The sequence below is a fragment of the Heterodontus francisci genome, chromosome 3 (assembly GCF_036365525.1).
Source record: "Heterodontus francisci isolate sHetFra1 chromosome 3, sHetFra1.hap1, whole genome shotgun sequence".
Taxonomy (NCBI): domain Eukaryota; kingdom Metazoa; phylum Chordata; class Chondrichthyes; order Heterodontiformes; family Heterodontidae; genus Heterodontus; species Heterodontus francisci.
In genome coordinates, this window is record NC_090373.1 from 157,548,089 (window position 1) to 157,572,127 (window position 24,039).

At 40.5% G+C, this 24,039-nt stretch overlaps 1 protein-coding gene across 3 annotated transcripts in view; it reads right to left on the bottom strand.

The window, feature by feature from the left end:
* The window catches only part of atg5 (ATG5 autophagy related 5 homolog (S. cerevisiae)), a 289,336-nt gene that overhangs the window by 187,121 nt on the left and 78,176 nt on the right, over nucleotides 1-24,039 (bottom strand). For all 3 annotated transcript variants that reach the window (XM_068027020.1, XM_068027007.1, XM_068027015.1), the window contains exon 5: nucleotides 22,429-22,591. In XM_068027020.1, the coding sequence (XP_067883121.1) occupies nucleotides 22,429-22,591 (163 nt within the window). The remainder of the gene's footprint in view (nucleotides 1-22,428; nucleotides 22,592-24,039) is intronic.

Genomic DNA, 24,039 nt, shown 5'->3' on the forward strand with positions numbered 1-24,039 from the left:
AAAGCTCAACGTATCCGTCAATCTCTTCTCTTTGCAGAAGCTACTTATACTAGCCCTTGAATAGAATAGCCTTTCCTCAAACATATTCCACGTCCATTATCCTTTGTGTTAAAAATATTCGAACTGATTTTCTTTCTTACTCCTAGTTTTTTTGTTAAAGCTTGTCGCCCCCAGCATCTAAACTATCTTTTAAATTTACCTAGATCAATGATCAATTTCCTTCACAATCAATTAGATAACCTAAACATCTGTTTTCCAAACAAAAAAGACCAATTTAATTGAAAGCCACTGAAAATGTAAATTTCTGATACCTAGAATCACTTCTGTCAGTATGGAACTTCTCAATGACACAAATAACCTTTCTATAAATAGGCGAGCAAAATTGCAATTACTTCTGATAAGCACAGCAAATGGCAACAGGCTGCAGAAGAATTTAAAATGCTTAATTTGAATATTTTGAGCAAAATTAATTGAACAGGAGTAGACTATAGTTCTGATTTATTAATTAAAAATGCAAATCATGTATTTGACAGTTAGTTTAGTGCATTAACATTGATTTCAATAAATAACTCAGGAAGAAAGAGTTCATTTTCCTATTTCATTTCAAAAAAGTTTCAAGGTATCAAATAATCTGCAAAAGACAAGTTGAAAGGTAGCATAGTTTACCTTCTTGTCCTAAAATTTGCATGCTGCGTATCTGAAAGCAATTTGAGTTCTATATCAAAAATAATAAATCTTCAAAAAAAGAACCCCCATTTTATATTAAAACACAACAGACTATGCTACATTAAAATAATGAGACTAAAATGTTTACCAAAAATGTCACAAAAAGGTATTTACATTGCAAACATGACGGTCTCTGTATTGACTGTTCTATTACAGATTTGCTCAACAATGCAAGCAATAAAATACCAAACTGTTAGCACATATACATGTGGGCTAAAAATGCTCTGAAGCAGCAATGCAAGACCAAATTAGTGCACAAAAGGATTACTAATTTCACCCAAGATTAAAAGCTCCAAAAATTAAACACTTCCCCATACGTAGGAGTTAAAGCCAGCAACTGCTAGTTTTTTCTTCAATGTAGCCCACGCTCACATCTTTACAATGTGTATTGAGAAATATCGACACATTCTGACAGTTCATATTTCAGTTAAGTCAAATATACTCAAAAAAAGAGCCCTTTCAGCGCTGTAATAGAATCATAGAATCGTTACGGCTCAGAAGGAGGCCATTCAGTCTGTCATGCCTGTACTGGCTCCCTGATAGAGCAATTCAACTAATTCCACACACCTGCCCTTTCCCTGTAGCCTTGCAATTTCTTCTCTTCTGGTGCTTATCCAATTCCCTGTTGAATGTCTCGATTGAATCTGCCTCCTCCACATTCGCAGACAGTGCATTCTAGGTCCTAACCACTTGCAGTGTGAAAGGTTTCTCCCTCATGTCGCCATTGGTTCTTTTGCTATTCACCTTAAATCGGTGTCCTCTAATTCTCGATCCTTCCACCAACGGGAACAGTTTCCCTATTCCTACTCTCTGTCTACCCCTGATGATTTTGAACTTCTCTATCAAATCTCCTCTCAACCTTCTCTTTGAGGGAAACAACCCAGCTTCTCCAATGTATCCATGTAACTGAAGCTCTTCATCCCTGGAATCATTCTCATAAATCTTTTCTGCACCTTTTCTAAAACCTTCACATCCTTCCTAAAGTATGGTACCTGGAATTGGAAACAATTGAGGCTAAACCAGAGTTTTATACAGGTTCACCATAATTGCCTTGCTTTTGTATTCGATTCCTCTATTTATAAAGCCCAGGATTCCATATGCCTTTTTAACCACTTTCTTCATATGCCCTGCCACCTTCAACGATTTGTGCACATATACCTCCAGATCTCTCTGTTCCTGCATCATTTTAGAATTGTACCCTTTATTTTATATTGTTTTTCCTCGTTCTTACTACCAAAATGTATCACTTCACATTTCATCTGCCACACGTCCGCCCAGTCCACCAGCCTGTCTATGTTCCAGTGAAGCCTATCACAATCTTCCTCACAGTTCACAAAACTTCCATATTTATATAATATTTAGGATTACAGAATTAAAAATATAGGAAAGGCACAGAAGACAGAGCACCAACACTAAGTCATGGTAGGAAGACTCAACCACTTCCTTCTTCCTCCATTCTCCCTACATTCTGAATTCTAGCTGCATTGATGCAGGAAAAGTAACTCAGAGGAGCCATTAAGCTACTGCCAAATGATGAGTAGCAGACAGAGACAGAGGTTAGGTTTCTCGCTCACCCTCTCAGCTACAGGGGCAAGAGGGGAAAAAAAAAAGGAGGAATTTGATATTGAAAGATTATGACCCTTGTTTTCTCCCCTTGCAAAACAAAATGAGACCATGGCGTTTTTAAGTGAATTATAAAGACACAGTTATCTATTAGTGAAGACAGACAGGGCTTTGGCTTAACATCTCATCAGAAAAACAGTACCCTTCACGGTGTGTTCTCACATACTGCATTGAAATGTCTGCCTAGTGTATGTCCAGAGACTCAAGCCTGTGAAGCAAAGTTTCAACCCATGATCCGATTGGATGACAGCATATACTGAGATAATTCGAATGGTTCTTGAATCAAAGCAGTGTGCCTAATAATTTGATCTAGTTTTGGAAGGCCTATTGGTTCAGATATTAGAAGAACCCTTGACTCTCTTTTCAATAATCTGAATAGTTCCAAGAGATTTTATTAGCTACCTGATCCATCAGTGCAGGACGACTAAAGTTTGAATAGGTGGCCAAACTGCTGTCAAAGAGGTAGCCTTAAAAGGAGGCTTTTGATGCTGGGGAGAGACACATCAAGTAGAAGTATTAAGTGAAGTTCTTCCAGAGTGTGAATTACCTGCCAGGAAAGGGAGAATGCACAGATGAGAGTTGGGGGAGAAGGGGTGGTACAGAGATTGGACTGGAGGAGATGGCAGAAGTAAAAATGAGCAAGGCTATGAGAGGATGCTAAAGCTGGCACACTGAGAAAGCCTATGTAAGCTAGCAAAGATAGGTGAGCAGAATAGGTAAGTGGGCAGTGGAAGTCTGGATATGTTGATGTACATGTTGGATACAAACAGAAAGGAAAGCATGAATTTTACTAGAAATATCAAATCTACAGATGTCAAAGGTGTGTGGATGAGAATTTGGCAGCAGCAGAGGTTAAATAGGGCTGGATGTTGCTTTGGAGGTGGAAGTAAGCAGGTTTGGTGATATCTGAAATTCAGTGCAAGGTTCAATGGGGTAGAAAGGCTGCACATCTTCAGATTAAGCTTGAGCAGGCTACCAAGAAAGAAAGTAACTAAAGGGAATAAGGCACAAAGCTAAGCACTTGGGTCTTGAAAATGCAGAACTTCTAGCTCATCCATGACTTTAGTGGTGGACAAGTTGACAGCTATGGAATCAAAGGTGGTATTGGAGAGATACCTAGATTGTGTGCTCAATGCAGAAAGGAAATTCTGTGAAGTTGTTTTTCTCAACACCTGCAAGCAACCAAACAAACCTCTAGTATATCTAACCTGTTGTAAATTTGAAGAGTTAAGTAACATACCATATTGCTATATTACATATAGCTGCCTAATTTTTTCAATGAGTTCAATGTTCCTATGTTGCATGATTATTTCAATATATTGACTGCACTAGGATTTGCAATGATATCTTCTATATGGGATATGTTTATTCAGTAAAACATAGTTAAAAAAAAATGCTTACGTATATTAGTAGGGCCCTACCAAATTCATGGTCAAATTTTACAAATATAACGGTCATAGCATTTTAAGAGTCGTGATTTTCACAATTTCACATTTAAAATCATAAATTTCAGTGTCGCAACAAACCACGAAAATAATCTACTTAAAACAACAAAATAAAGACAAGGGAGGTTTCTGATTTCAAATAGCATTTATTGTATACTCAAAAACTATTGTAAAAAGCTGACTATAACCAAGTCACATTCTTTACTCACTGAAGTCAGTGGTTGAATGTGAGCATGGAGCAACCTGCAAACTGTCTTTCTTCATTCCCTGTCTCTGTGCTGTGAACACCTGTCCGTGCTTAGACATAGCTCTCTCCGTGTCCAGAGTTTGTTGGAACTGTTAAACAGCACATGCTAAGAGCTCCTACAAGTACTTAAAAAGGAAAGAGAGTAACTAAAGTGAGCATTGATTCCTTCAAGGGTGAGACTGGGGAATTAATAATGGGAAACAAGGAAATGGCAGAAGCGTTAAACAGGGTATTTTGCGTCTGTCTTTACTGTAGATGACACAAAAAAATTTCAAGAATGCAAGAGGTAAAAGGGAGGGAGGAACTTAAAACAACCACAATCATGATGGAAAAGATACTGAGAATACTATTAAAACAAATCCCCTGAACTTGATGGTTTGCATCCTAGGATCTTAAAAGAAGTGGATGCAAAGAAGGATGCATTGTTTGTGATCTTCCAAAATTCCCTAGATTTTGGAAAGGTCCCAGTGGATTGGAAAATAGCTGATGTAACACCTCTGTTCAAGAAAGGAGGCAGACAGAAAGCAGGAAACTAATTGGCCAGTCATAAGGAAAATGCTGGAATCTACTATTAAAAGTAATAGCAGGACATTTAGAAAATCATAATGCAATCAGGCAGAGCCAACATGATCTTGTGAAAGGGAAATCATGTTTGACTAATTTATTATAGTTCTTTGAGGAAGTAAGCAAGGTGGATAAAGAGGAACTTGTAGATGTGGTGTGCTTGGATTTCCAAAAGGCATTCAAAAAAGGTGCCACATCAAAGATAACTACACAAAATATGAGCTCATGGTCTAGGGGGTAACATATCAGCATGGATAAAGAAATAGTTAACGAACAGGAAGCAGAGAGTAGGGATAAAATGGGTCATTTTTGGGGTGGCAAGCCATTACTAGTGGAGTGGCACAAGGATCAGCCATCAACTATTTACAATCGATATCAATGACTTGGATGAAGGGACGGAATGTATGGTAGCTAAATTTGCTGATAACACCAAGATAGGTAGGAAAGTAAGCAATCAAGAGGACAAAGAGTCTACAAAGGAATATAGATAGGTTAAGTGAATGGGCAAAAATTTAGCAGATGGAGTAAAATGTGAACTTGTCCACTTTAGCAGGAAGAATAGAAAAGCATTATATTATTTGAACGGACAGAGACTGTAGAACTCTGCAGTACAGAGCAATCAGACTGGTAATGAATCACAAAGTTAGTACGCAAGTAAAAGTAATTAGGAAGGCAAATGGAATGTTGGCGTTTATTGCAAGGGGAAATAGAGTATAAAAGTAGGGCAGTGTGGCTACGGCTGCAGAGGGCCTTAATTAGACCGCATCTGGAGTGCAGTGCACAGTTTTGGTCTCCTTACTTAAGAAAGGATGTAACTGCAGCAAAACAGTCCAGAAAAGGTTCATCGATTGATTCCTGGGATGAAGAGATTATCTTATGAGGAAAGGCTGAGCAGGTTGGGTCTATACCCATTGGAGTTTAGAAGAATGAGAGGTGATCTTATTGAAATGTGCAAGATCCGGAGGGGACTTGATAGGGTGGATGCTGAGAGGATATTTCCCCTTGTGGGGGAGTGTAGAACTAGGCGGACACAGTTTAAAAATTAGGGGTCTCCCATTTAAGATTGAGATGGAGAATTTTTTTTCTCTGAAGGTCATTAGTCTCTTCCTCAGACAGCAGTAGAGGCAGGGTCATTGAATATATTCGAGGCTGAGTCAGATAGATTTTTGATCGTCAAGGGAGTCAGGGGTTATGGGGGGCAGGCAGTAAAGTGGAGTTGGGGCCACAATCAGATCTGCCACGACCTTATCAAATGGCGGAGCAGGCTTGACGGACCAAATGGCCTACTCCTGCTCCTAATTCTTGTGTGTTCTTGCGCAAGGTGGGGTATTTTACATTCAAAAGAGTTCCAAAACTGCACCATAGACAAAGTACAATCTGCTTCTTTTGCAATGCTTTTATATGCACGAATCTCCAGCCTACAGTTCTGGGCAAAGCCAGGAATTGCATCAAACAAATTTAAATCCACCATCAACAGGTGCATTTGTGCAGGGTCAAAGATACCCAAAGCTTTCAGGAATGCCACAGAAGGTTGTTGAAAGCTCAGTTTCTTTTTCTTCATCGCTTGGCTCTTCCCCTTGGCAGTAACATTGTTTGGGCTTCTTGGCCATGCAAGAAAATACCCATTGAGCACAGGCATTTAATTTAGTGTCATCAGAATTTTGTTCATTTGACTGTGCTTCAGCCCAGAACAGTACATCCATTACTTCATTGTAAGTTTTGTGGATTGTGATGTGTCGAGATTCAAACCAAGTGATTAAATCCACGAGTCGTGTAGCATTCTTGGCAACAAACTGAACCTCATTAAGCTGAACATTGTTTAGAAGGGTTATAACATCTGTTAAAATCTGTGTTTTCAGTGTCAGTGCGAGCTCTTCTGAGACAAAGTCTGAGTAGTATTTCATGTGAGCTGTATGATACGGTACTGCCCGAAACTCAGAATTCCAACTGGCTCTGGAGAAAGGGCGATGTTTTGCTCCCCAATTTCAGCCACATTTGCAATGTGTTGCCTATATCGAAGTTTGCGGCTAGGGTAGAGTTTGAATATCTTTTTAATGTAGCTGACCAGTTTGCCAACTTAAACTCACTTTTCCACAGCTCAATGACAACAGAAATATGTGCATTACTTGTAATACGGACAGCATTTGGCATTACACCTTGGAGAAGAGATTTGAAAGATTGTCACATAAGTTGTACTGTCATTAATGAAAGCAGACACTTTGTTGAAATCTGCACCGTATTTGGAAATGGTTTTTATTAACGCTTGGGAAACTGTCGTATAATTAACAGCTTCTAAGTGGATGCAGTCTGCAACAACTGTTAGCTTTCCTGACTGTACATCTTCGGCCTTACCAGACATAAAATCAAAAAACATACAGCACATAGTTGTCTTACTCATTGGTAGACTCATCACAAATAATTGCAAAAGATTCACAGGCGTTAATCTGAGACTTCATCTCGTCAATATGTGTAGCAAAACCGTTTGGTGGGTAGTTCTGTCTTAGTTTATTTGCACTTGGCAAGCAACTATTTTGCACATTACATTGAATGAATACCCACAGCTTTGGGTGATCAGGTTTTTCCAATGGCATATCGATGCTTGCAAAAGCATCCACAAGTTCCATTGTAACTAACAGACTATCTCCTGAGCTCTGTCAGCTTTGTAAAAAGCAATGAAATCATTGCTTTTTTCTCTGTGTTCCTTTTCCAGGAGTGCAGCGTCAGATTCCCTCTTTCTACTGCGATGGCTTTTGGATTCTAAATGGTGCTGAAACATTGCCCTGTGATCCAACGAAACATTTGTACTTGTACGAAACAGTATCCCACAATTGGCAGACAGAATTAGACTTTCAAATTATTTCACTCGATATGCTGCAGTAATGGTTGTGGCCTTTTTAGATTTGCTCATTCTGGCATTCTCATTTGTCTGCTAAAACTTGAGACTGCTTCTCTCAAAACTACACCAGAAGCCCTGTCATTTACCAATCAGCAAGGTTTGCCTTAATGAATAAAAACGCACAAAGTTCGCAAAATGGCTGATTTCACGGTCCGTGACACATTTTTCACGGCTGTGAATCTGATTCAGGAGATTCACTCGGCTGATTCCTGGGATGAAGGGGTTGACTTATCAAGAACGGCTAAAAAGGTTAGGCCTTCATTCATTAAAGTTTAGAAGATCTTATTGAAACGTACAAGATTCTGAGGGGGCTTGACAGGGTAGATGTTGAGAAGATCTTTCCACTAGTAGGGGAATCTCGAACTAGGGGACATAGTTGCGGAATAAGGGGACACTCATTTAAAACAGAGATGCGAAGGAATTTCTTCTTTCAGAGGGTACTAAATGTCTGGCATTCTCTACCCCAGAGTGTTGCAGAGGCTAGATCACTGAAAGTATTTAAAGAGGAGGTAAATAGATTTTTGAAATATCGACGAGTTAAGGGCTATGAAGATTTAGCACAAAAGAGGAGTTGAGGTCTGGGACAGATCAGCCATGATCTTATTGAATAGCAGGGCAGGCTTGAGGGGCTGAATGGCCTACTCCTGCTCCTATTTCTTATGTTCTTATAATAGGACCCGATAATGAGTCAATGAACAGGGAAAACAAGTTTTAAAAGGTGGGGGGGGAAATCACTCCTCAAGCTTTTATTACCTACCCTTTATTTTTCAGATCCTCCTGAAACAGATTCAATATTCTGATCTTACACTTAGTATTAATATAATGACATATGCCTGGATATGGGATCTATAACATAGACTACAAATTTAAATTCTCTCCTGGAAACATACTAAGTGTACGGTTAACATGAAGATACCATCCTCTTGTTTAAACACTGCAATTACTGTTTCAGATTAACACGATATGCAAATGAGAAACTGCCAGAGTTTTGTAATTACAAATCTCTCTTCAAAACAAAACTTCACAGGAATGCACAAAGAACATGGCTATAGAATCTAACATAATCAGTCTCTTTAATATTATTATCCTGAGTCAAAGTTGTATATGTAGCTGATAAATTCCACTTCTGTTTTAGCTAAATTATTCATCTCTTGCAGAAGATTCACTTCATAACACAGTATTTAAGAACACATTTATTTGTCATGTGAATTAAAGTATGCAAGCCTTTGATGAAAACAGCCAAGACCTCCAAAAACAACCAGCATGAAGAATATTTTGCTTTAAAAACTGAGCAAAACATTTACAGAGAAAAATCTGAATCAAAAATCTATTAGCAGCATACAATTTGTCCAATTGTATTTAACACTTAAGTTCGTTGAATCCTGTAAAATGTTTTAATGGATTCAACATCGGAACTGTTAGAAATGTAATGCTCCAATAACTAAGTACTTTTAAATAACAATTTCAACTTCAAATGCATACACAGCCATATATCCCAGTTAAAGGAAGATCATTTCTGAAATTTGGTTAAAACCTGGAAGCATTTTAAATGTTTCAGTTTTGCTTTTTACAGACATATACATAAAAGTTAGGGTTCAATCACTTTTTCAAAGAAGCAAAATTCTCCATGTGCTTATTGTATATGTTTCAATCTTAACAGAATATGGTGGCAAATCCTAACTTCCAGAAGAGTGAGGAGGGCAAGTAAAGAATTGATATATAGAAATTGCTTGGAGAAAAAAATCAAGATCCATCTATTTCACCTTCTCCCATCCTGGTAGTCATATGATGCAAAAATGGAGTTCTTGACTAATCATAGCAATCGATCTCCAGCAATTATTCGATGTCAGATCCAGATATAAGGCAAAAGAAATCCCAGTGGTGGAAAGCTTTGGGAACCACCAAGCACATTACATTTACCATGGCTTGTCTCAAATTACAGATATACTGCAATGCATCAAAAAATATCTTCTGAAAGAAATCTATTTAATTTATATTTGAATGAATACTATCAGCACATCCATTTTTATCAAGATATCCATTTTCAATAGGAATTTATATTTGATGTTTAAATTTATAAAGGCTTCAGCAAGGATAAGTCTTATGGCAGTGAGATTATTTAATAAGGATTTTCGACACAGTAAGGAGCCTGGTTAAACCCCTAGCCTTTCCAAGTTAGTCAATCTAAAAAAAAAAGAGTAGGACATGTAGCCTAACAGTAACCATCAAGGCTCAATTATAAAGAGGCCGTTGGTCGAGTAACTGATGGGCATAACCCAATGAACAATAAGTACCCTAACAAGCAGTCAACATTTTCATGACAAAAAATATCAACCCCTTCCAACTCCACAAACAAAAATGAATTCAACTGCTTGGAATGTAGTTATTGGGGGAGACAGATTCCCCATCACAATAACAGAACTAGGGCTCTTGGATTCAGTGTTCAGCTCCATACTCAATTCCTCAGATAATAAAGCAGTACATGCCACAAGACCTGATCATCATCATCCAAGCTTGGTCTGATAAATGCCAACATTTATGCCACACAAGTGCCAGGCGCTCAGATATAGCCAGACCAACCACCTCCATTTGGCATTCAATAGCATCATTGCCAAATCCCCCACCTTTACCCAAAAACTTAATTGGCCCATCACATAAATGCAATGGCTACTACAGCAGGTCAGAGGCTGGGTCTTCTATAGCAAGTGGTTCACCTCTTGATTTCCCAGTCTTTCCATCATATCCAATGCATAAGCCAGTATTGTGATGGAATGCTCTCCATTTGCAACACATAGGAATCAAAGAAATTTACGGCATAGGAGGCAGTCATTCAGCCCATCATGCCTATCTTGGCTAAAAATGAGCTATCTAGTCTAATCCCACCTTCCAATTAGTCAGTGGCCTTGTAGGTTACGAAGAAGCTCAATGACATCCATATTCCTTAAATCAGCACTTCACCCACGAGCTAGCCTAAAAATTCACAACTAGCGTATCATGTCTGGAACATGTACTTATCCACGAGACGCACTGCAGCAACTTGCCAAGGCTTCTTAAGCAGCATGTCCCAAACCTACAATCTCCATCGAAAGGCACAAAGGCAGCAGGCATATGGAACCAGTCACTTCCAAGTTCCCCTCCAAGTAACATACCATCCTAACGAACATATATCTGCATTCCCTCATATTTGCCGGGTCAAGATCTTGGAACTCGCTACCTACCAGCATAGTAAGAGCAGCTTCATCACACAGAGCGCAGGAGTTACAGAAGGCAGCTCAGCACCACTTTTTCAGGAGACTGAGCTTGCCAATAAATGCTGGGCTTGCAGCGGCGTTCAATTCCAAACAATGAATAAAAAAATGTGAGGGAATTCTTCCATTGGAAGCTGGTACAATTATTGACTTACGACTCTTGCCTATAGTCCAGCAATATGACATTGCTGTCATTTAAGCAATATATGAGAACAAAGATTGGCAACTCCAAGTCATTGATTGCATCATTTACCAATACTTGGAAGATCAAACAAGGTTTGGAACTGAAAGTATCAATGCAGAATACTCTTACTGGAGAAATGAAATAGACTCAAAGAACATCTAGCATCAAAGGACAGGAAGCAATACCAGCATAGATTCTACGGCCCAAAGCACTTGGTACTTGTCAAAAAGCTGCAGTATTCAGTTATTTTTTAAACTGAGATCAGCCATGATCGTATTGAATGGTGGAGCAGGCTCGAGGGGCTGAATTGCCTACTCCTGCTTCTAGTCTTATGCTCTTATAAGGTATTTAGACACAGGTTTATCTTAATAGCGTTTAAGATTTAGTTTTGTTTTTAAATAGTTAATTTGCTGTTGTCTAAATATACCTGGTTTGGTCCATTTTATTCTGGGGGTTACTAGAGTGTTTAACTTGTCTGTTTTCCAGTTGCATGGGAAAACTTTAATAATATGCTGGGACCTGTGGAGTGATGGGACTGAACTGATGGTGTATTGCTCCTGCCTCGGTCGTAATAATACCCACCATCGTGTTGTGTGGCGCTACCACCAGGCTAAATGGGATAGATTTCAAACAGATCCAGCAACTCAAAACTGGGCATCCATGAGGCGCTGTGGGCCATCAGCAGCAGAATTGTATTCAACCACCATCTGTAACCACATGGCCCGGCATATTCCCCACTCTTACCATTACCATCAAGCTGGTGGACCAACTCTGGTTCAATGAAGAGTGCAGGAGGGCATGCCAGGAGCAGCACCAGACATACCTAACAATGAGGTGTCAGCCTGGCGAAGCTGCAAGACAGGACCACTTGCTTGCCAAACAGCGGAAGCAGCATGTGACAGACAGGGCTAAGCAATCCCACAACCAGCAGATCAGATCGAAGCTCTGCAGTCCTGCCATATTCAGTCATGAATGGTAGTGGACAACTAAACATATGACAGGAGGAGGAAGCTCCAAAAATATCTCCTTTCTCAATGACAGGGGAACTCAGCACATCAGTGCAAAAGACAAGGCTGAAGTATTTGCATCCATCTTCAGCCAGAAGCGCTGAGTGAATGATCCCTCTCCACCTCCTCCTTAGGTCCCCAGCATCACAGATGCCAGTCTTCAGCCAATCCGATTCACTCCATGTGGTATCAAGAAACGGCTGAAGGCACTGGATACTGCAAAGGCTATGGGCCCTGATAACATTCCGGCTTGTGCTCCAGAAATAGCCGAGCGCCTAGCCAAGCTGTTCCAGTACAGCTACAACACTGGCATCTAGCTGGCAATGTGGAAGATTGCCCAGATATGTCCTGTACACAAAAAGCAGGACAAATCCAACCTGGCCAGCTACCACCCGATCAGTCTACTGTCGATCAGTAAAATGATGGAAGGGGTCGTCGACAGTGCTCTCAAGTAGTACTTGCTCAGCAATAACCTGCTCACTGATTTTCAGTTTGGGTTCCATCAGGGCCACTCAGCTCTTGACCTCATTACAGCCTTTGTTCAAACATGGACTAAACAGCTGAACTCCAGAGGTGAGGGGAGAGTGACTGCCCTTGACATCAAGGCAGCATTTGACAGAGTATGGCCACAAGGGTCTCTAGCAAAACTGGAGTCAATGAGAATCAGGGGGAAAACTCTCTGCTGGTTGGAGTTGTTGGAGGTTAATCATCTCAGTCCCAGGGCATCACTGCAGGAGTTCCTCAGGGTAGCGCGTTCGGCCCAACAATCTTCAGCTGCTTCATCATTGACCTTCCCTCCATCATAAGGTCAGGAGTGCAGATGTTCATTGATGATTTCACAATGTTCAGTACCATTCGCGACTCCTCAGATACTGAAGTAATCAGTGTCCAGATGCAGCAAGACCTGGACAGCATCCAGGCTTGGGCTGATAAGTGTCAAGTAACATTCTCGCCACACAAGTGCCAGACAATGACTATCTCAAACAAGAGAGAATCTAACCATCTCCCCTTAATGTTCAATGGCATTACCATCGCTAAATCCCCCACTATCAACATCCTGGGGCTTACCATTGACAAAACCCTGAACTGGACCAGCCACATAAGTACTGTGGCTACAAAAGCAGGTCAGAGGCTGGGAATTCAGTGGCAAGTAACTCATCTCCTGACTCCCGAATGCCTGTCCACCATCCACAAAGCACAAGTCAGGAGTGTGATGGAATTCTCTCCACTTGCCTGGATGGTTGCAGCTCCAACAACACTCAAGAAGTTAGACACCATCCAAGACAAAGCAGCCCACTTGATTGGCACTCCCTCCATCACCGATGCACAGTGGCAGCAGTGTGTACCATCTATAAGATGCACTGCAGCAATTTATCAAGGATCCTTCAACAGTACCTTCCAAGCCCGCAACCTCTACCATCTGAAAGGACAAGGGCAGCAGATGCATGGGAACACCACCACCTGCAAGTTCCTCTCCAAGCCACACACCATCCTGACTTGGAACTATATTGCCGTTCCTTCACGGTTGCTGGGTCAAAATCCTGGAACTCCCTTCCTAACAGCACTGTGGGTGTATCTACCTCACATAGACTGCAGTGGTTCAAGAAGGCAGCCCACCACCACCTTTCCAAGGGCAATTAGGGATGGGCAATAAATGCTAGGCTAGCCAACGACACCCACATCCCATAAACGAAGTAAAAAATTTTACTTTCATTTTTTACTTTATGCTAGTCATGAAAACATGCTATGCTGAATGATTATTTTAATTCATCAGTTGGAAACCTACATTAAAACTTTTAAAAAGGAAAGCTGGAATCCTACATTCAACTTTTTTTAAAAACTGGCAGCTAAGATGACCACCACAATTTGCATTGAAATACCTCACATTCCAAGGCATTGAAGTGGAGATGCATGTCTAAATAGCTCTCATCCAGAACAATGGCTTGAACAGTTAAGCGAATTATCAGATATCGTCCCCGTTTGTAAGACATTCAAAGCCATCTTGGAGCATTCACACTATTGGAGATGAACCTCCAGGGGGTAAACATTTTAACAATAAGACCTGAGAGAGATTGGGATTCTTAGATTTGGATCTCATTGAAGTGAAAAAATACACAGAGAATCATGAGATAGTCTCCCCAGTCTGTGTGAAAACTTGGGAGTTTGTTACACCCAGCAGACAAGCTTTGAGAGTTAATCAGTGCAGGACCTCAGCGGGGCTGTGTCTTTCTCTCTCTTTCCCCCTCTCTAGGTAATACTGCAAGTTTTAAACCCTGTACAAGTCTATCGTTGCTAGAGACAAGAGACCTGTCTCCAAGAAAACCCTGAACCAGGTGGACCAGCTGCAAGTATACTTCTACCAACCAGCCGGAAGACAACTGAATTACCAGACCCCACAGACTGTGTATTATTTTTATTTGTTCTGGATTCTAATTCAACCAAACTATTCGTCACTCTGTAATCTATTTGTGTTTGTGTGTGATTCTCGTCTGTGTGCGTATGTGAAAGTTGGAGGGTAGTTAATGATTTTTACTTCGATCAGGTTTTGATTTAAAGTACAATAAACTAACCTCTTTCTTGTTTAAACTCAAGAAAACCTGACCGATTGGTTCTTTTATGATCATAGCACAAAAAGGGTTAAACACTTACTGATTTGGTAAACACATCCACTGTTTAAAGAAATAAACCCTGTTGCGGTCAAACATGGAGAAGGACAAGAGGGGAGCCTTTCGACCCCTCCTCGCCTGATCGTCTTGTTTTCAGCTTTATTTTAAACCTAGTCTCCAATCCCTCGACATAACAGATGTCCTGCATCCCTGTAAGCACTGTTGTGAATCTCCACTGCACCCTTTCTAAAGCCCCGATATTCTTCCTAAAGAATGGTGCCCAGAATACATCCTGTCTGCGGCTCCCGACATCTCCGCTCCCCAAATTCCCTTCAGGCCCATGCTGTTGAAATCAAACTTTTGTTATTCTCTGGCATAGTCTCAAAGTCCTTCAAAAACATTGCAATCCCCTCCACTGCTTTCAATGCCTTGAATATCTCCAGGTGCCATCTCAAATCCAACCTTCCCTTTCTTTCTTTAGTTTGGGAATGCATTATTATGTCAATCACACTACCAACTCCGCAAGTTCAGCATTCAATACTTCAGCCAATTGACAGAACCAAGCCGACTCCTGCCAAAGTCACCAACATTCTGTATGTCTGTGATTTGCTGTCTCTGTACTGCCTTTGACACCATCAATTAGTTCACGTCCATGGCATTGCTCTTGATGAAGGGAGAAGCATGGTAGAGTTCAATGAAATTTATTTAAGTAATGCAATAACATTTGTACCACACAAGTGCCAGGCAATGACAGTCTCCAACAAGAGATAATTTAACCATCTCCCCTTGACATTCAATGGCATTACGATGTCTGAATCCCCCACTATCATCCTGGGGGTTACCACTGACCAGAAACTGAACTGGAGTAGCCATATAAATACCATGGCTACAAGAGCAGGTCAGAGGCTAGGAATCCTGTGAGTAACTCACCTGACTCCCCAAAGCCTGTCCACCATCTACAAGGCATAATTCAGGAGTGTGATGGAATACACTCCATTTGCCTGGATGGGTGCAGCTCCAACAATATTCAAGCTTGGCACCATCCAGAACAAAGCAGCCCACTTGATTGACACCCTATCCACCAACATTCACTCCTTTCACCACCGACACACAGTGGCAGCAGATGCTACAAGATGCACTACAGCCAAGCACCAAGGCTCCTAAGACAGCACCTTCCAAACACACGACCTCTACCACTGAGAAGGACAAGGGTAGATGAATGGGAACACCAATAGCAAGTTCCCCTCCAAGCCGCACACCAACCTGACTTGGAAATATATTGGCGTTCCTTCATTGTCGCTGGGTCAAACTCATGGAACTCCCTTCCTAACAGCATTGTTGGTGTACCTACTCCACATGGACTGCAGCTCAAGAAGGCAGCTCACCACCACCTTCTCAAGGGCAATTAGGGATGGGCAATAAATGCTGGCCGAGTCAGCGATGCCCATATCCCAGGAACGAATAAAAAGAAAATAAAAATCTGTGCTTATGAATGGTGTCTCAAGGTAGTCTGCCAATGATGGAAAATGAAACTCAGAGCTACCGAAACACATGCATAGGCACTGAAGAAAAAGTCAACAAAATTATGTTCATGACACTGCTTTCTATTGGATCCACTTCTATCTGTCACATCATGGACAGCACGTTTTCTCCGACATGGCTTCTCTTGACATGGTAACTTCTTGTGCAACCCAATTCCATCTTTGATCATGCGCTTTTCATTATTTATACACGAACCCCGCCCCACAGTGAAGTCCTCTTAAAGCACAGGCTGTGATTCATATGTACACCAATAACACTCAGCTCTACAAATCAGCCTCCAAAAAAGGTCAGGGGTTCCAGAGGCTGTAGCATGGTGGCTAAAGATGGGCTACTGAAGGTTGAGTTGGGGAATCTGGAAAGAAATATATGCTAGCGTCAAAGGAACAGAGTAGAGGACAGAGGAGCTGGGTATTAAGGAATTGTGAGAAGATGGACTTAAAGGAGACAGTAAGCTTCATGGACAATATAAATTTAAAGATGGCAGAGGGGAAAAGATTAGGGCGGGGGGGAGGGGGGGAGGCATCGCTGTTGCAATTCTCTACAACTTCTTACCCAATTTTCAAGGCCTTCAGCTAACTGTTAAAAACATTTGCACTGTTAAGGGTCACTGGAACCACTGCTACCTACTAAACAATCTAGCAATATCAGGTACCAACTATAATTCAGTAAGTTTAATTTAGAGAAAATATATTTCGGAAGAATCTTTGACCATAAATCACAGTCATTATGTTAACCTGACTAAATGAAAAATTGTTATTTAGTTGATTGATTATAATTTGAACTGTATTGCAAAGCACAAGCTACTGTATAACTTCTAACTAATAATTCACTTCATATCAGCCTAACAACTTTGTTTATCTGTAATAAGTTGTTATCCTTTAAAATTTAGATCATGAAATGTAAATGCTACTACAGGCTACTACTGTAATTTGTTTGCAGAGAACACAATTTCCTGAATTCTCACTGCATAAATTTCTATCTCAGCTCCTGTACATATACTAATGCTCATGAAAATGTACAGAGTTTGATATTCAAAACTGCAATGCCACCTAGTGGAAAATGTCAGGGGAGCTGGTTTCTGTGGTAATAAATATGAAACTTAAAGGATGTCCGCATGCTATGCATTCTGACATAGCATGATAGAAATAAAATTAATTTACAGCACAGGTGGAGAGCCATTTGGTCCATCATGCCTATTCATAGTGCTATGACACAGAAGGAGGCCATTCGGCCCATCGAGTCCACGACAGCTCTCCACAGAGCTATTTAGTCAGTCTCACTCCCCTGCTCGATCCCCGCAGCCCTGCAAATCTATTTCCTTCAACTGACCATTCTGACCAAAAAAAAAGAGCTATCGAACTTTCCGGCACTGGCTCCGTAGCACTACAAGTTACAGCACTTCAAGCGCATATCCAGGTTTTGTTATAAATGTGATGAGGATTTCTGCCTCTACCACCCTTTTGGCCAATGAGTTTCAGGCCCACCATCAGCTTCTGGGTGAAAACATTTCTCAATTCCCCTCTAATCCTTCTGCCTGTTACTTCCAATAATTTGCCCACCACTGGACCACTAAAAACTAAACAAGAGTAGTTGGCAAGAACTAGGAAATATTTAAATCTTAATTATAGACTTTTTCATTTTAAACTCACCATTTGACAGTGGAACAGCAACCATTATAGTGTGCAAATATTTTCATTAAAAAAATCTGGGTGAGACTACAGTATGCATTTTTCTATGTTGCATTTCAATATTAATTTTTTTTTAAATTACCGAATATCCAAGTAGAACTGCATTATTTGAAATTAAAATGCTGGGAAAACACAGCAATTAGATACTAACCTTTTCTCTTGGGGACTAGGTTCAATTCCAGCCCAGACTGATGAGATGAAAGTCTCCTGTGTCAGCATCACAGGCCAACAGTACAAACAATCCTTAATGCAGTACTAATTAACAATCTCGCTCTAACGGGCCACAGAATGGCTGACGTGGGAGATGGAAAAAGAGTTGCACAGGTGCAACAGAGGTGTTCTTCTGAGGTTAGATTGAACCAGGTTATTGGAGCAAGTAGAGTGAGCTTCTCTATTAGCTGGATGCCAATACTAGGAGTCCACAATGTGGACAGTCCCATTTCCTAGCACCAATATTCCTTATCCCGATGAGGCATAATTTGATTTCACCTAGTAAAATACTTCTGGACTGAATGAGAAATTCAAGAGAGCAGACTTGGATTATGTGACACAAGAATGCTATTACAAGCAGCAGAGAGGAGGTATTGTTGAACAAGAGTCTATTTTTGGTGATGTGGTTCTGAAATATGTTATCAGTAGGGCCCTACCAAATTCAAGGTCAAATTTTACAAATTTCACGGACACAGCAATTTAGGAATTGTGGAGTTTCACAATTTCATATAATTTAATCAAATTTCACGGTGTTGCAACTAACCACAAAAATGATCTATTTAAAACAAAAAAAGACAAAGGAGGTTCTGGTTTCAAATGGCATTTATTGTATATTTAACTATCGTAAAAAGCTGACTATGAACTGGTCACATTCTTTACTCACTGAAGTCAGTGGTTGATTGTGAGCATGGAACCTGTAACTATCTTTCTTCATTCCGTCTCTGCGCCATTATCACCTGTCGATGTTTAGACACTGTTCTCTTCACATCCACAGAGCTTGTTGGAATTATTAGACAATGCTGCGCTAGTCTTGCAAGGTGGGGGATTCTGCATTCCACAGAGTTCATCTCTGTGCAACGTGCAGCAAAAACCTTCGGTAGGTAGCCCTGCCGTAGTTTATTTGCACTTAGCAAACAACCACCATTTTGCACATTACGTTGAACGATTACCCACAGCTTTGGGTGATCAAGTTTTTCCAATGGCATGTTAGCGCTTGCAAAAGCATCCACAAGTTCAATTTTAACCAACTGACAATTTTCTAAGCTATCAACTTCTTAAAAAAAGATGAAATCACTGCTTTTTTTTGCATGTTCATTTTCTAGCAATGCGGCGTCGAATGCTCTCTTTCTGCTGCGATGGCTTTTGGTCTCTTAAGTGGTACTGAACCACTGCCTGCCATGCGTGATCCAATGGAACATTTGTACTTGTACAAAACAGTATTCCACCATTGGCATTCATAATTTGGCTTCCAAATTCTTTCACTCTATGTGCTGCAGAAATGGTTGTGGCCATTTTTGATGTGCTCATTCTGGCATTCTCACTTGTCTGCTACTACTTGAGACTGCTCCTCTCAGAGCTGCAGCAGAAACCCTCCCTCATCTACCGGTGAGTTGAGCCTTGTGGGAATCATTAAAATGCAGGAACCGAGATTTCATGATCCATGATGCATTTTTCACGGCCGTCAATTTGATAGGGTCCTAATTGTCAGGAATGTTCCAGAGACAATCCTTGCTATATGCAGATGCCTACTGTAGTTCAGAAAACATTACAACTGGCCTTGGTATCCCCTGGCTGGAGAGATGAAGGGAAAAGAAAATTACATACGAACTAGGAGAAGGCCACTTGGCCCTTTGAGCCTGCTCCGCCATTCAATAAGTTCATAGCTGAACTGATTACTCCACATTTCCACCTACCCCCAATAACCTTCCACCCCCTTGCTGATCAAGAATCTATCTACCTCTGCCTTAAAAATATTCAAAGGCTCTGCTTCCACCACCTTCTGAGGAAGAGAATTCCAAAGACTCATGACCGAGAAAAAATTCTCCTCATCTGTCTTAAATGGGCGACCCCTTATTTTTAAACAGTAACCCCTATGTTCTAGATTATTCCACAAGGGGGCGCATCCTTTCCACATCCAGCCTGTCAAGGCTGTCAAAAATTCAGCCAAGCTGCTGATCATTACAGCTACTGCTGCTGCAATTTACTTCTGCGGATGCTGTGATTGGCTGAGCTCTGATGTGCCCATTCCCCTACCCAAAAACAAATAGCCCATCAGTGGCACATCACAACTCAGCCAAAACAAACAACTTTTGGAACTTGTAATGCTATACTTAAACATTAGTCATTCCCTTGCAGCAGGAAGCCAGGAAAAAAAGGAAGATGTTTCAGTGTCTAAAGAGTATATTTTCAAAATGAATCGTCTGAAGTGAGCTGTTTGCTAAGCACAATGTCAGTTTGTTTATCCAAATACAATAATGAGCATGAAGAACAAAAAATACTTAATTTCTGCACAACATTATTTAAATTTATTGCAATGTTTTTTCACCAACTGTCAGAATCAGTTTTGCTTCTCTTTTAAACACCAGAAAACACTTGCAGATGTACCATGTTCTGAGATTCGGTGGGCCCAAATGGTACTTTCTTTTACTTTTGTGGTTCTATGTACTGTTTCATAAGTAAGAGAAGATCTTGAAAAACCATGCAAGAACCCTATAAAAAGCAAAGAAAGATGCTACATGTTCTAAAAGAGTTGTATCAGTTTCAGAAGCAGCTTTTATTTCTTTATCTCTGATATATATAAAAAAAAATTTGCCTGATTTTTCTTAAAAGCTAGGCGGCATTCATATTTGCTGAAAGCTGTGGCTCTCTTATTTAGCGTTAAAATTTGCATATCAGCTTTAATGGGCACCACACCTCTAACCAGGATAACAAACACAAAATAAGTTTCGAGTAGTCATTGCACACAATGATGTCTTTTGTTCACACATGTACTGTTTTGTAAATAATAAATTCCTGTAAATCACTTTGCACAAAAGTGCTCGTAAAAATATCTCTGAAGAATTTAGATTTCCACTACTAAGGTAACCAAAAATTATCAAAAAGTAGTAGCGGCACAGTGGTTAGCACCACAGCCTCACAGCTCCAGGGACCCGGGTTCAATTCTGGGTACCGCCTGTGCAGAGTTTTCCCTGTGACTGCGTGGGTTTTCGCCGGGTGCTCCAGTTTCCTCCCACTGCCAAAGACTTGCAGGTGATAGGTAAATTGGCCATTGTAAATTGCCCCTAGTGTAGGTAGGTAATAGGGAATATGGGATTATATTATAAATGGGTGGTTCTTGGTCGGCACAGTCTTGGTGGGCCGAAGGGCCTGTTTCAGTGCTGTATCTCTAAATAAATAAATACAATAAATAGTGCCATTAAATTTGCTTTTGCAACAACAGATGTGCTGATGCAAAATATAGTGCATTAAACATCATAATGATACATATACACATGGGAAACAACAGCACAAGACCTCCAACCTACAAATGCAGTAAAAGAACACGCTAGGAGAGCAGCTTGTTCTCATCGGGAATGTACTGACACAGAAATGAATGGGTTGGGGGGTGGTTGGGGGGGGGGGGGGGGGATGCGGTGTGGGGAATGATGAGAAAGAAAAGCAAGTACTTGCTCTGAAGCAGAGCAGCTACAATACAATATTATGCTAATTCTTGGTGACAGATGAGCAATTTGTAATGTCAGTAACAGAGTGCATCAACTGTTCAATGCTAAGATGTTATGACAACTTTCAACAGTCATAAATCCCCAGTTATAGCATCAGAAAATGCAGTTCCTGAACACAGCAGAACTATCTGTTGACAGCATGCAATACTCAGCAATTTATACATTTATAGTGCTGGAATACATCATCTAGAAGTAGCAGCACTTGCAACAGAAAATCCGATAAAGCCAAGCTAATCCAAAGAACAGTTTTCTTGTTGCTTTACCAAAATGAAAACTTCAGTGAAATCAAGATGCTCTTCTAATGAAATAAGCTGAAACACCTGCCTCTACCTGTGGTCGGATGCTCTCATCTCTGCTGAAACTGCTCAACGCTCCTTGCTCTAAAACTCCAATCCTACACACTCATCTCCCTTTCGGTTTGCTTGTGATTTAATGCTCTAATAAAATCTGCCATCTGGTACAGTAACCAGCTAATGCACATTCAACTCTGCTTAACATTAAGTCGATCAGAAGTGCCCATAAGCATAAAATGGTACAAAAACTGAAGTAAAGAGTTACTTTTTACTGCAAATTTATGACTCTATTTAAGGTTACTCTAATTCAGTTAACCCCTTAAATGTATAAAAATAATGGCCATTTAACAATTATATTTTAAAGAAAATCTCAGTTTGAAGATATAGGAAGTGGATCTGAATAGTAGTATTTGTCCTTAATATCCTGCAAGAAATGTTTGCCATCTATTATGTGGAATTTTTGCACTATTGTTTCGAGTCCTTGGTTAAAAATAGTAAACAATTATTCAGGAAATCATCAAATTTGGAAGTGGGAAATTCTGGACCATTTTGCTTTATGTTAAGAATAACACAGGAAGATGGCAACATCTGCAACAAAGTCAGCAAAACAAGCCATTCATAGGGGATTGTGAACTAAGTAACATACCATTTTGTAAGCCCATCCAGAGCTGTTTATGATCCTTTTTCTGCATCTCATTGATTACTTGACTTTTGTGCTTTAAGGCATCAGCTTCTTTAATGCAGGACATAAAGTGAGCTTCAACAGCATCTTTCGTGAGGCAATGAAGAAGTTCACTTTCAGGAAAATTCTGGAAAAAAATATTAAGCACACAGTTTTATTTCAAGTAAGCAAGTGTACAATTTATTCCACCAGCACCGGGCAAAAAGAACATAGAAATTTACTTTTAACATGGGTAATGCTGCTCTAAAATATTTTTAACACGAACAATAGAGTATGGGGCGGGGATGGGGAAAAGAACAGCGGGGTGGGGGTGCGGGAAGAGTATGGGGAAGGTTGACAGAGATAGTAATTTCACAGCAGATATTTTGTAGGTCAAAGGTAAGAGGAGCCCAGCAACAAAGTTACCGTGACTGGAGGCTGAAGGCTGTGGTAGTAGGGAGCAACGGTGGAAGGTGTGGACGGAACTTGGGGGGAGGAATTCCTGGAAGGTTCGGGATGAGATGGCATTTGAGGGATTAGCAATGATTTGGAAGGGATGAAAGGAATAGGATGGGTATGGCATGGGAAGGATGGAATGGCATGAGGATTTCAAGTAGTACTGTTGCAATAAAGATACTAATATCACTGCAAATGTTTTGCGGGTCTCTGCCAGTAGTTATATTAAAAATTCAGTATAGTATGCAATTCCCGTCAGTACAACACTTATTTCCTCTAAAACTTTCCCACCACATTAATATGCTCATCTGATTTGCCCATTCCTGCTATGTGACCTACTCCGGTAGCAAAGTCTTGCTTCAAATGTATACAACCTTGGTTAGACTGCACCTGCAGTAGTGTGTGCAGTTCTGATCCCCTTACCTTAGGAAGGATATTATCGCCATGGAGGGAGTGCAACGAAGGTTCACCCTTCTACAGGGTAGATGCAAGAAGGAGGTTTCCCCTGGTTGGGGAGTCTAGAACCATGGGACACAATTTCAAAATAAGGGGGAAGCCACTTAGGACAGAGATGAGGAGAAATTTCTTTACTCAGAGGGTTGTGAATCTTTGGAATTTTCTGCCACAGAGGGCTGAAGATGCTCAGTCATTAAGTATGCTTAAAGCAGAGACTGACAAATTTCTAAATACCAATGACATAAAGGGATAATGTGGGAAAAAAGTATTGAAGTAGATGATCAGCCATGATCATGTAAATGGTGGAGCAGGCGCAATGGGCTGAATGGCCTACTCCTGCTCCTGTGTTCCCACCCTGGTTTTCCCAGCACTTACTCCAATTGGCTAACTGGGTCATATGATGCAATCCCAGTATTGGTATTACCAGCCTCTTGTTTCCAAGGTCCTCTGTTCAAGACCCCAAAAAATTATTTTCATACTGAGCCACCCAATACCTGCAATCTCCCTAATATAGTAACTTGCTGCTGAGTAGGTCTGAGTAGTAATAAAATAAATAAAAAATAAAAAAAGGGTCACTGACCTGAAACATTAATTCTGCTTCTCTCTCCACAGATGCTGCCAGACCTGCTGAGTATTTCTAGCATTTTTTGTTTTTATTTCAGATTTCCAGCATCTGCAGTATTT